At 50.5% G+C, this 13,391-nt stretch overlaps 1 protein-coding gene across 2 annotated transcripts in view; it reads left to right on the top strand.

Moving 5' to 3' along the window:
* The first annotated feature begins 8,544 nt into the window (after nt 1-8,544).
* PRKCE (protein kinase C epsilon) overlaps nt 8,545-13,391 on the top strand; it is a 497,042-nt gene continuing 492,195 nt past the window's right edge. Inside the window, exon 1 of one of the 2 annotated variants that reach the window (XM_060606924.3) lies at nt 8,545-9,944. In XM_060606924.3, the coding sequence (XP_060462907.1) occupies nt 9,597-9,944 (348 nt within the window). In that variant the 5' untranslated portion in view covers nt 8,545-9,596. The remainder of the gene's footprint in view (nt 9,945-13,391) is intronic. The other variant, XM_060606918.3, reaches the window with a different exon arrangement.

The raw sequence follows: 13,391 nt of genomic DNA, 5'->3' as shown, positions 1-13,391 counted from the left end.
TAAAACAATCATGCCTTTAAGAGGTGGGCAAAGGACAAAGAGAATGGAAGAAACTGAAAAGGAGAAGTCAAAGGGGCAGGAAGAAAAATTCAGACAGCTCAGATGTCATGTAAACCAAGGGAGGGGAGCATGTCATGGTCAGGTGGGGCCAAAAGAGTAGTTAAGTATGGTGGAGACTCCAAAACTGGGCCTCATAGGGTGGAAATGATTGGTACCCTCAACGAGAGGTGTCTCAGTGAGCCTCAGTGCGTGGGCTTGGGCTTAGAATAGAGAGTAAGAAAGTAGAGAAAATGAGAATATGCAACTCTTAAGGGGTTTAGGGAGGAGGAAAGGTTTGAGAGGTGGCTGGAGAGAAATGTGAGGTGAGGAAGGGTGTGAGATGTCTTTTAGGATGGATGAGACTGACTGATGGGCAAGAATGGCAGAGAGGGGGAGGTTGAGGGAGAGATAGGTGGGGTGGGGGCCGGTGGGGGGGGGGGTGGCCAGCAGCAGAGTTCCTGAGAAGTAGGGCTGGGTAATGGGTCCAGGACACAGGCAGGGGCCTGGGCTGGGGGGACCCGCTTCCATGACACCTGGTGGGATGGACAGACAACATGCATCCTTTCTTTTTTCCTACGTGTTTGTGGAGTTAGGTGGCAGAAAGTCAAGTGAGCCCCCGGCTGATGGCTTTGGTGTTTTGTCAGAAAAGGAAACCAAGTTTTCTGCTGGAACGAGAAGAGCAAACTTGGAAGGGCCTCAATTCTCTACCACTCCCAGTATCCCCCAGTCTGGGGGTGACTGCTCCAGTAGGGCTCCTCGGCCATCTCTCACAGCCCTCACCTCAGCTTTAGGAACTGGCCTGCAGTCTGACATCTGGAAAGAGGCAAGTTGGGTCCCTGGGGCCTGCCCCGAGGTAACATTCCTTTACTTTCAAGTTTTAGCTTTTCTAAAACCTGGACTGCTTCTCCTTCCTTGTTCTTCCTGAACCCAGCATGGATTTCACTGGCAAATGGATGGCCTATTGTTCTGATGCTGAGATTGGAACAGAACTCTTCATTTTCGGAAGCTTATTTGTTTAAAACCCCCTTTTTTTTTTTTTTTTTTGTAAAGACTCAGCATAGTTTTTTCATAAGACAGTTGCTCGGTGACTGTGTTTGTCCCCTGCTCATGATGGGGATGTGGGTAAAACTAATAGTCCCAAGACGCGTGGTCTACCCCTAACCCATCCCTTCGCCTTGTCAAGTAATTCCGTTTTGGGAGCCCGGCTGGGCGCGCTCGCGTCCGCCAGAGGGCGCCATCGGCCCGCGGAGCTGGCCGCGGGGTCCAGGGCCTGGAGGTGGCGGCCATGCGAAGCTGCCCATTTGCTCAGTGGTTTCGTCTCTTCATCCCCAGCTGCGGTGGAGTGGCGCGAGCCAGCGCTCGCCAAGGCGCTCATCTGTGCAAGCAGGAAAGAAGCTAACAAGATTTGTGACGCCCTTCTTATTTCAAAGTGTCATCTTTGTGACAAGTATTTAGAGAGCGCAAAGTTGTACCTACTACGTCCAAGATCCTGGAGAGTAAGTATCGAGATGAGTCATACTTCATCTCCAAACTTACAGACTTTCCGGAGATGTGGCTGAATTAAGACAGGTGCCAAATAGAAAACTGGAGTTCAGGCAGAGGTCAGGGCTATGAGGAGAAGTGAGGGGAAGTGGTGGGAGGGGTCAGGCAGGAGAGTCTGTAGCCTCAGCTAGGGGAATGAGGACTGGGACAGGGAGGGGTTGGCTCATAAGAGAGGAAAGGATTTGCCACCCCACATCACAGCTTGGTTGCAACAGAACCTGTGAGCTTAGCTAGTTCTGGTTGTACATCCGTTATTCCTAAACGAGTGTTATCAGTGCCGAAAGGCAACATTCCCTGCCCTGGAGACCGAGCTCCTAAATCTTGAAAGGTAAATTAGAAGTAGAAATGGACTGGCCAAGTGTCCAGAATGGGTTACAGATATATAACCTAATCTGAACAGTTAGTCCTTCTGCTAATTGTTGAAATAGCCACGGGAGCCTGCAGAAACAGCTGTTATACTCGGTACAGGTGTCATAAAACCATACGCCAAAGATACATCTAATTGGTCTTAGGAGGTAAGATGCAAAAATAGAGACGTAGAGGAACAATAACGTCCTTTTGTTTTAAGGACTTTGTTTACACGTATCACCAAAACAGCCTAAGGAAGAATTCTATGAATGTCATAGTCCTCCCAGAGAATTATTACAACAAATCTATAATATTGGGTTTTTAAAATATTTATTTATTTATTTTTGGGAGACAGAGCACAAGCAGGGGAGGGGCAGAGAGAGAGGGAGACACGGAATCTGAAACAGGCTCCAGGCTCTGAGCTGTCAGCACAGAGCCCAATGCGGGGCTCGAACCCATGAAGCACGGGATCATGACCTGGGTCAAAGTTGGGCGCTTAACCCACTGAGCCACCCAGGTGTCCTGTATAATATTGTTTTTTTTTTTAATATTTTAAGTGTTTATTTATTTTTGAGAGAGAGAGACAGAGTGCGAGCAGGGGATGGGCAGAGAGAGAGGGAGACACAGAATCTGAAGCGGGCTCCAGGCTCCAAGCTGGCAGCTCAGAGGTCCATGTGGGGCTCAAACTCACAGAGCACGAGATCATGACCTGAGCTGAAGCCGGACGCTTAACCAACTCAGCCACCCAGGTGCCCCACAAACCTATAATATTGTTTTGTGCTAAGGCCAGTTAAGTTTGGAACCAATAAATTAAAACAAACCTGGACCTTGGATTTACAGAAATTTTGTTCCCAAGGCATTAAAACGTAATTGGAGTTCTTATCACTAAATGGCATGGCATTGGTTCCAGCATGACAGTTTAGGAAAAACAGTAAACTCCAACCAGGAATTGTAGTGTAAGAGTTGATCTTAGACCTCTAATTAGTGCTTTTTTTTTTTTTTTTTTGATTATCATTAAAAATTCCCCTTGTGGCAAGTCAGTTAACTTCTCTAGGTCTCTGTTTCCTCATTTAATAGAGGAATTTAATAAGAAGGAAGAATATAGACCAGGTGATCTCTCAAATCCTGGAGCATGCAACAAACAGGTCTTCGTTCTGTCACGTCCAGATGCCTTCTTCGTACTGACTTGGCTCTGAAGTCACTTGAAGGACCTACAGTTCCTGTGAGGTTAAACATACTGAGGCAATGGGGCACCTGGATGACTCAGCTGGTTAGACTTCGGCTCAGGTCATGATCTCATGGTTCGTGAGTTCAGGCCCCGCGTTGGGCTCTGTGCCGACAGCTCGAAGCCTGGAGCCTGCTTCTGATTCTGTGTCTCCCTCTTTCTCTGCCCCTCCCCTGCTCAAATAAATGTTAAAAAAAAAATACTGCAGGAAGGGAACTTAGGTGGCTGCTACTTCTGATACAGGCTGCATTCCTCGTGTCATCAGAAGTCTTTTCTGCATGTGGTGGTCCAGGGCCATGGAGGATCTGATTGTGATTGTTGTCACCTCTGAATTTCTACAGCACTTTCTGACTGCACCGCTTATCTGTCAGTTAGTGTGGGCTGCCTGGAGTGGTCTTTCTACACTAGGTATTTGAGGACAGGGTCTATGGTATTCTTCAGTGTTATTCACCAAATAGTCCAGACTCTTCACCCCTGCATGTGGGACAACTTCTCAGCCCCCTAGAGTTTTAGGGAGAGAGGCCACCTGACTGGTTCTAGCTAATAACTAGTGAGCAGAGTGACATTTAGCACATCCAGTGGACTATTCAGTTGCCTGGGTAGTTACTTGCTACCTATGACCAGCTAAGTTCCAGGTAGTGACTTTTCTGGTGGTCTGGGTACAGGAGTGAGAATGATGCCGAGGCAGAGCAGAGCTCCCAGTCAACCCACTATGGTCTTAGGCAGTGTGAAGAGAAGCCTGTTATTTTAAGACCTCGGGATTTGGGGACTGTTTATTACAGCAGCATGCTGTGGCCCATTCTGACTAATAAAGGGTCATTGTGTGTCATCATCTTTGCTTCCCCAGGGCTCCAAATGACATGGTAGTCAATACCAACTGTGGCATGAATGACTGACTGAATCGCTCTTCCGATCTCTCCCACTGGAGTAGGGATTGTCCATATACCCATTTGTCCTCTCTAGAGCACCTGCCCCAGGACTGTGAACATAGCAGGTGCTTGGCAAGACCCATGGATTGATTTATATGCTTACGAGTCCCAAGATGCAACCCAATATCACAGCTAGAGATGTGATGTGTGATGTCACTTTCCATATGCTGCCTGAGAGAGTGGGACTCAGGGTCAAAGGCACTGAGGAAGGAGGGGCAGCATGCCAGTATCTACCTTTAAGCTCTATGGGGTTACCTCTGACCCCTCCATCTCTTTGCAGGGTGTGAGTGAAGCTTGCTCTCTGGGTCACTGCAACAGAGTTCAGAGCAGAGACAGGGCCAAAATTAGAAGACACAGCAGGCCAGGCATAGGCCAGCAACAAGAGGCAGGACCTGGGGTGGGGTTAGAAGCTGGGCTGGAACTCAGGTGGGGCTGGGCCAGGCCAGGCCAGGCCAACAGAGCTCTGGAAGGCTTCTCCTGTCATTATGCTACTACGTGTCCCATCCTGTGGCCCAGGTGGTTGAATTCTGCTCCACAGAGCATGTGTGGAATGTATGACAGTCCCTGACCAGGCAGACCTTTGCAGAAGCCATTAACATTCTATAAATGGCAACGTGCACAGCAACAAGGACATGAATATTGATATGCTAGGCTAAGGTTCTGGCACCCCCTCTCTGCTTCTTTTAGCCAATCTAAACAATAGCCACAGAGTGTTTCTTTTTGATTAGAGTAAACCATCTTCAGACATGAATCTTCCATCTCTCTAACATCCTGTTGTGGGGAGAGTCTTCTGGGGCGGAGGGGAGGTTGCTGAAGAGGAAAATATCCATCCCTACAAAATGGCTTTTTTTTTAAGGTATTAACTCTGGTTATGCTGTTCCCCACTTTAGAATGACCAGTGTCTCTCAAGGAAAAACTTCAAACTTGTTTACAAGCTCAACAGAGTCTTAATTATCCCAACCAACCTACCTTTCCTCCTCTTACTGCCTGCCATACTGCCTGGTTGCTTCCTCATCCCACACAGCCATACTCTTACTACTCATGCTCTGCACACTCTGTTCCCAATGCCTCCAGTGCCCTTCCCTCTTCTCTTTGCCTACTGGAATGTCTAGACCTGCTGGTTGATGCCTTCCCAGGCAAGGGGTGAACCTGCCTCTGGGAGCACCCCTAATCTTATTGCAGCATTTATCATGTGGCCCTGGGGACTCTTGCTCAATCGGTCCTTTTCCCCGTGAGCTTAATTTTTGAAGGAGGGGGCACCGTCTTGATCATCTTTGTTAAGTTCTGAAATCATTTTCCTTCCTTTCCCTCTCCCAAAGGTCACAAAATAACTAGGCCATAGTTGGAATGGACAGGGCATCTAATTTAGCACCAAAGCCATCTCTGTCCTATCTTTCAGGACTACACAGGGGCCAAGAGAAGGTGAAAGTAGGTAATAGTTATTGATTGAAATTTTACATTCTCAAGTTTCCCACCTGCAAGCACTTGTTTTTCTTTTCACAGGAATCTGGAGCAAAGGGTTATTTTGGATACCCCACTCTCTCCCCAGCAGTCCCCTTCAGGTAAATTTAAGGTAAATTTCCCTAAGCAACCTCACATCCGGCATCGCAGTGGTGATCCCGGAGAGTACAGATTTGTATGCCACCGGGTTCGAGAGTTAAGAAAGTGAGAGGTTTATTTAGAAATAAGGATGTAAGAAGAGAAGGAAATTAGCGATGTTTGAATGTAGAATACTGGCATTCGCTTTCCATTTAAGTATTCATTCAATACAAAACAGGCAGTGTATTTGGCCGAGTCTTTGAGTGACTCCACCCCAGACAGAAAGACTTGTAATTAAGAGGCGTGCACTTGTTGTGATGAGCACCTGGTGTTGTACGGAAGTGTTGAATCACTATGTTGTACACCTGAAACTAACATTATGCTCTGTGTTAACTAATTGGAATTTAAATAAAAACTTAAGTAAAGGGTTAAAACCCACAAGAAAGGAAGGTGAGGTCACACTGGTATTGGTCGCATTTGAGAATTGCAGCCTGATTATTTACATGGTGTAACAAACAGATGCTGTCCTTCTGCAACCGTACCCAGGTCACAAGGAATTTTGGTGTTGGAAGTTTGTAGGTTACTGGCTTTTAAGAACGCCTAGTCACTGAGATGTCAACAGACCCTATTTATTTATATATACTTGGGAGGTCTTGTCTGGGGACGGGTGGAATAGGATATCATGCAAAAAGTTCAAGTTCATCATGCCCTTAATTCTAAACTTATTTCCTATTTAACCCATTGAAAAGGAGGTATTTTGGCCAATGTTTTTCAATCCTGCGTACTTTTCTGTTTGCATGGTAATCTCACCCAGAGAAAGTACAGAGAAGGTATGAAACCCTCATGGATCCCTAAACTCATGAAATCCTTGCCTTTCTAGACTTCCCAAGAGGGATGGGGGGAGGGTGAGGCAAATGGAGCACTCACCTCAGGTACAGAAGTTCAAGGGTGCCGATAAACTCAGTAACATAAGTAATATTTTAATGCAACATTTAAATTTACTTAAAAGTTGGATATTATGCCCATTCATTTTTACATTAATTTTGATTTTCAAAAATATTGCATTCAAATATTACTGATTACTTAGCTGATTATTATTGGTACCCCTTAAATTTTGCCTGTCAAGTATCTCAGCTCTAGTGCTGGTTCTGCTTCCCAGATGCATTGTCCAATGATGGAGCCCTGTTTGCCATTGCCTTCAATCACATGCCCCCGGGAGGGGGAAACAAGTTTAATAACAATAACATGGTGGAAGGAAAGAGCAAGGAGGAAAAAGTTCTGATGAACAAAGACATATAAAAGTTAAACAGCAATGAGACATCCCACTCACGCTTTGTCCAACTGACAGATTTTAAAATACAGCTCCAGCTGGTGGGAGTGGCCATGTAAGGCATAACTTTTATATCCTGACTTTTTACATGCACAAGATCTCAATAGTCCCTAAGACTGCATTTTAGCACTCTCTATCCAGCTGCCCTATTCATCAGGGCGTGCTGGGAGAAATTGTAAGATCAGGCAGAGCAGCGATTTCAGGCCTTAGGAGATCACCTTGGGACTTTCTGATCATTCTTGCGTCCTGTGTTGCTGCCCTTGGTATCCAGTTGTTTCAGGGGACTGCCTCCTTCCTCACCTTTAATCCTTTTTAAGCCTTTAAGCTACAGACCATGATAACCTTTTTCTCCTGAGAAAATGCAATCGAGGGGTGGGTTTAAAATTTTGGTCTACACTAACCAAATTCGCCAGATAAAAACTCAGTTTATCGCGATGCCTACAAAGTCCCTGACTTGGATCGGCACCGGGTGGGGGGGAGCGCCGAGGTTCTCTTTTTTCGTGTGCACAACCTCCTGCTCGCAGGTAGCGGAGATGACCTCTTCCCAGCCTAGTCCTTGGGCTGTAGCAGCCGGGGCCGCGCCCAGGGCCTCTGCGCTCTCGCCCCGCCCCCCCAGGTTCGCGTCCCCCGGCGCGGGGCCGTCCCTCGCCGGGCCGCCTACCCGGTCCCCGGCTCCCCGCGGAGGAAATTCTTCCCTAGCAGCCCAAGGCTCGCCTCACGTGATCAGCCGCCGCCGCGGCTTCCAGCGAGAGTTTAAAGGTTACGGAGGAAATTAGCGCGGACATAGGCACTCGCCCCCCGGAGGGCGCGCCCCGTTTTGCCGCAGCTCGACGGCCGCTGTCAGCGCACTGATCAGAGCCATGTCCCCCAAAAGGGCACAGACAAGGCCTGGAGTAAATATGAAGTCACTTTGTAAAAAATAAACAAACACAAATAGAGCCGGGGCTCTACTGAGCTTTCAGTTGTCAACAAGTTCTCGCGGCCCGAAAAGTCCAGGAGAGATCCCAAAGGGGGGAAATGCCCCCAAAGCAAGGGAAGAGAGAATGAATGTTTAAAAAACTCGCACCAAGCTTTGCACGCCCCTCCCTTCTCCCCTCCCCCACCGCGGTGGAGCAGGGACTCTCCGGACAGAATGACAGACAGACGGGCCAATACTCCGCCCGCTGCTCTCGCCCGCCTCGGCCCGAGTGGGGTGGGACTGGGGGAGGGTCCCGACTCTCCTCCGGCAGTGCGACCCCCACCACTCCCCCACCCCCCGGCTCTACGAGACCGTGTTGGTCGTGGAGCCCCGGGGAAACGCGCGGTCCGCTGATCTCCCGGTGGAGACCAGAGACGAGGTGTCCACGGCCCGAGGCGTCCGCACCGCCGTCCGCAACGCCGCCACTCCCCGGGGTCCCGCGCGGGTCCCCTGCTCGGCTCCCCCGCCCGCCGCCGCGACCCGGCAGGCTCGCCCTCTCTGCGTCGTTCCTCTCTTCAGCTCACTTTTCCCGTATTGCTCCCCCAACAGGCAAAACTTTCTATTTCCCCAAACACAGGAGCGCGCGCGCGCGTGCACACACATACACACATACACACACACACACACACACACACACACACACACACACACACACACACACACACACACACACACACACTGACGTCTTTTGCGCATTTCCTGCATTAGAGGGAGGGAGACTCGCTCGCACACCGACGGAGGGAGAAGAGACCGAGGGGGAGAGCGGGCGGGCGGGCGGCGAGCAAGCGGCAGCCGAGAGCGGGGACGCGGGGAGCGCGGCCGGCGGGCGCCGGCGCCCGGGAGGTGGGGCCGCGCCGAGTCGCAGTCCCGGCCCCGCCGCCGCCGCGCTGCGCACCGCCCGGTGCCGGCCTGCGCCCCGAGCCCGAGCGGCGGCCACCCCGACTCCCCGGCCCGCGCGGATGTGAGATTCCGGGCTCCTGGCGCCTCCCGACCGCCGACTGCCGCGCCGCGCGGCTTCGCCCAAGAGGAGGCGGCCAGGCGGGCTGTGCGGCTTGTGGATTTTTAAAAATTTGGCTCCGAGGAGGACCATTTCCTCTCGACATGCATCCCTCCGGATAGACTGAACATCCCTCGATCCATCCCCCGCCCCGCGCGGTCAGAGGCAGGCGCTGGGTGTGCGAAGAGGATCCGGGTTGAAATCTGCGCCCCCGGTTCTTGTCCCCGCCCCGTCCCACCTCCCCCTCCCCCTCCCGGAGTCGAAATTTCCCGGGGATTATGTTTCGGAAAGGTAGGTAAGCGCCGGGCGCGGCGCCCGCGTCCCCGCAGCCCGGACCCGGAGAGCCAGCGAGGCGGCGACACAGCCCCCGCGGCTTGCAGCGAAGCCGACAGCTCGTCTCCTCTTCTGGGGGTGCTGCTGGTGGTAGGGGGGGAGAGACTTGCTCCAAACGCGAACGTCCCCCAGCTCTCCCCCCCTCCCTGTTTTCCGTTAGGAGCCCGGCGAGGAAATACATGCACTCGCCGAGAATCGCCCGTGCTAGGGCGCAACGCTACAAGGTGTAGGGAGAGTGTGGGGTGGGGTGAGAGGGGACCCAGGAGTCCCCGTGGCTCAGAGCGCCGGGGCGTCGGTTCTTCAGTCCTGCCCTCGGGGCGGACGGAGTGACCCGGCCCCCACTCCCCGCCCCGACCATGGTAGTGTTCAATGGCCTTCTTAAGATCAAAATCTGCGAGGCAGTGAGCTTGAAGCCCACAGCCTGGTCGCTGCGCCATGCGGTGGGACCCCGGCCGCAGACTTTCCTTCTTGACCCCTACATCGCCCTCAACGTGGACGACTCGCGCATCGGCCAAACGGCCACCAAGCAGAAGACCAATAGCCCGGCCTGGCACGACGAGTTCGTCACCGATGTGTGCAATGGGCGCAAGATCGAGCTGGCCGTCTTCCACGATGCCCCCATCGGCTACGACGACTTCGTGGCCAACTGCACCATCCAATTTGAGGAGCTGCTGCAGAACGGGAGCCGGCACTTCGAGGACTGGGTGAGTGGGGCGCCTCCGGATCCAGGAGCCCAGCTGTGGGGTCCCGGGGAAGCACTCGCGGCCTTGGCGTTGGTCATGGGGCGCCGAGACTTATTGCCATCTGGGGTGTGTGTGTATGTGTCTCAGTTGCCTTGGGGAAGCATACTTCATTTCGTAGGTGGGGAGAAGTAGGTGCTGGGGCAAGGAAGAGAAGACTTGGCAAGAGGGTCAGGCCCTCTGTCCCCTCCAGACAACGGGTGCTACAGGGCGCTCGCAAGCTGGGGGAGCCCCCAGCCGCTGGTGCTGAAGGTTGGCAGAGAACCCGGCGCCTTCCGCAGGCGCGTGGTGGGCTGGCTGTGTGTGATTGTGTGTGGGTGGGTTCCTCCGTCCCTGGAGAGGCACGTGGAGCCTTAGACTGAAGGCTTCTCGCACGTCCTGGCTTTGTCCTGTGTAGCCCAGTGAGGAGCTGCTTTATTTTTCCCTCCGGGAGGAAGCTAGCTTGTTTCTGTTCTGTTGCATGGTGGTTAGCTCATCTTCTGACATACAGGGAGAAAAATGTGTTCTCCTCTACGATGTCTCCTCCAGGGTCCCAGCAACGTAAGACCAGCTTGTTTTGCCCGGTGCATCGCCCATTCATCCAGAATGAGTGTTGTACTTTTAAAATGATTCTGCTTGTGAGAAATTGGAAGTCAGTGCTTTGAATCCCACTTAAAGTTATATTATTTCCCTGTTTTGATTTTTCAAGGTAACTGTGCAGTGTGATACTGTTTCTAAGTCTGACATTGAGTTGATTGATTACATTGTCAGAATATTAGGGACTTGGAAATAGGCCTCCCCTGTCCAGGTACTATAAGCCAAATGCATTCAACCGTGGCCCCCACAGAAGCAGGGAAACAAACCTTGCCTTTGCCCTTTTTGGAAGGAAGGTATTAAATTAGGAAATGGATTTTGGTGTTTTCCGATATGCTACATGTTTCCACCGAGAGCAGGTGTGGCTCTGGGTGCATATGTTTTCAGGGTTCTTTGGTCTATACCAAAAGAAATATCTGGATCCTCATGGAGAAATATAGAGGAATCCCCTTCTAATTATCAAAAGCAGACCACTTGGTGATTTTCCTAGGGTCAGAGGTTGCATACGGACCACCTTGGAGTATCACCTTACATATTTTTAAAAAGGAGATGGAGTTTTTAGAGGAAAATAGGAAAAAAGCCTCTTCTCTTTATGCTCACGCTGTGATGTAGTCTGCCCGAAACCATGGTTACGGGGCTTACAGGGAAGCTCCAACAAACCATACCAAGTACCACCCTGGGAGATTTGCGGCTTACACTTTGGGAAGCAGGCAGACCTTTGTGGAGTCCCAAAGAACACATTGCCATCCCATTCTGTGCCGTTTCAGCAGTGCCCCTTCCTTCTGCCTGCCTCCCACCATCAGACTTCCCACCCACTCCCCATTTCCTTTCCACACGTGGGCTCTTTGACTCAGGAAAGTAGTGCACGTCTGAGGGGGAGCTGCAGGGATAGCTAATTTCAGGACCAGACCTTCACACTAAGAACTTGTGGTTTTGAATTTGTTGTCTTAGAACAGGAAGAGGATGGGAAAAACGTGAGTATGGCAGTGAAGCCATCCATAGGGTCTTTGCTGTCTATGCCGATGAGGGAGGTGGAGAGTGAGGCAGAGAGCAGGTGGGATGAACAGTGGGGCTGCTTTAGCCACAGAACACATCTCGTTGGAGGGAGAGGTGCCCGAGTGTCTCTGGTGATGCTTTGCCGGAGCCTGCCCCAGCCCTAGGTTCATCAGGGCACCGTCCCCACGTTGGAGCATTTGCCGTGAAGCATCCAGTGAGCACTAGCCTTGTATGGTTATTATTCTCTAAGGTTCGCAAATTCATGTTGGACTTGGCCCTGGACCAGATCAGCTAGTGCAGATGCAGGTTTTAGAGACAAGGACATTGAGTCTCAGAGAAGCCCAGTGGGTACCCAAGGTCACATGACAAGCACAGGGCCCCCTACATCTATTGCCCATGGCTTGTCTGGGAGAGAACTGAGCCCCCTGGTCCTTGCAGTGTATTCTCCCTGCAGATTCTTGTGCCGTGTCCCTGATGTTTTCATGGTACACAATAATTTAAAGTGCTTTCAAAATCGTATCTCTTTTGTCTCGTAGCAAATATGAATTAGGTACAACAGGTATTGGACAGATAAAAAAAGCAAACAAAAAAACACCAAAACTTGAGTTACAAAAAGGTCAGAAGGAGGCATGAATTGGGCATGAGGTGGTGGGTAGCATTTAAAGAGGTATTCACAATAGGAGACATCATTCCATGGGCACAGACACTGCTGGAATAAAGGTTGAGAACACCTGTGGTCAAGGTTGGGGAACAGACAGGCATGGCCCAAACTGAGGGTGCCTGTCAGCAAGGGTCAGGCAGGATAAAATTTCCCCCATTTAAGACTTTTCTCTTCATACCACCTGTGCTATTATTTATTTAAAACCTTTAAACACTGATTCCCTTATTTCTCACTTTAGCCCCAGTATCACAGGTTGGAATATTGCAGTTGCAATTTTTCTTCGTTCACATGAACATAAACACATGGCTTCTAAAATAAAAAGGAAGGAAGTTCATGTCAGGTACCTCTTCACATCATTAGCTATACGGGGAGCCACAATTTGGATACACTGGAGTAGGAGAAAGTTTAGAAAACTGAGGTGGATTCTAGAATGTTTGAAAGCCAGGCTGAGATAATTATTCTCCAGATAATGAGAGATGCATCAGTTGTGATGACAAAGGGAGTTGTTTTAGAGAAAGCTCATTACAGAGAGATGGGAAGATCTCACTTGTACTGAAAGCAGAAACCCATTAAACACTGTTGCTGTCGCTTGTTTTCCAGGAACGAGATATTAATGCTTCTGTGACTTGAGTGTGCATTAGAATCACTAGGGGAGGGTGTTAAAAATATAGGTCTGCCTATATCTGTACCTTCAGAGCTTTTCATTCGGTAGTTTAGGACAAGTGCTGGGAATCCTTATTTGTAACCAGTGGTCCAAGAGAATTTGACCAAAGCATGCTTTGAGAAACATTGGGGGAGAATAAAACAGCAGGGGAGGGAGGGTTCCGGATAATTCTTGCATCGAGACTTTGTACACAGAAATGTCCTGAAATTTTATAGTAGACCTTTGTGATTCCTCAAGCAAGATTTATAAGCATAGTTGTGGAAACAAGAAGGATGGGGATTCCTTAGAAGCAGGGGCCCGGCGAATGCTGGATGGAGCTGCTTTGCATTGAGGACAGATGGTGGGAGCATGGTGGATGGCAGAGGGTAGAAGGAGCGAGCACGTGACAGCTGACTGCTCCTGTTCGCAGTCTGGAGTTTGCTCTGCGGTCACCTCACTTAGTGTGTACTCTGAGCTCGGCCCTTCCCTGTTCCACCACCCCTGCCTCTGAAGACATCTTTGGTTTGTGTCACTCCCT

The sequence above is a fragment of the Panthera onca genome, chromosome A3 (assembly GCF_046562875.1).
Source record: "Panthera onca isolate mPanOnc1 chromosome A3, mPanOnc1 haplotype 2, whole genome shotgun sequence".
Classification (NCBI taxonomy): Eukaryota; Metazoa; Chordata; class Mammalia; order Carnivora; family Felidae; genus Panthera; species Panthera onca.
This window is presented reverse-complemented; position numbering and strand designations above follow the sequence as displayed.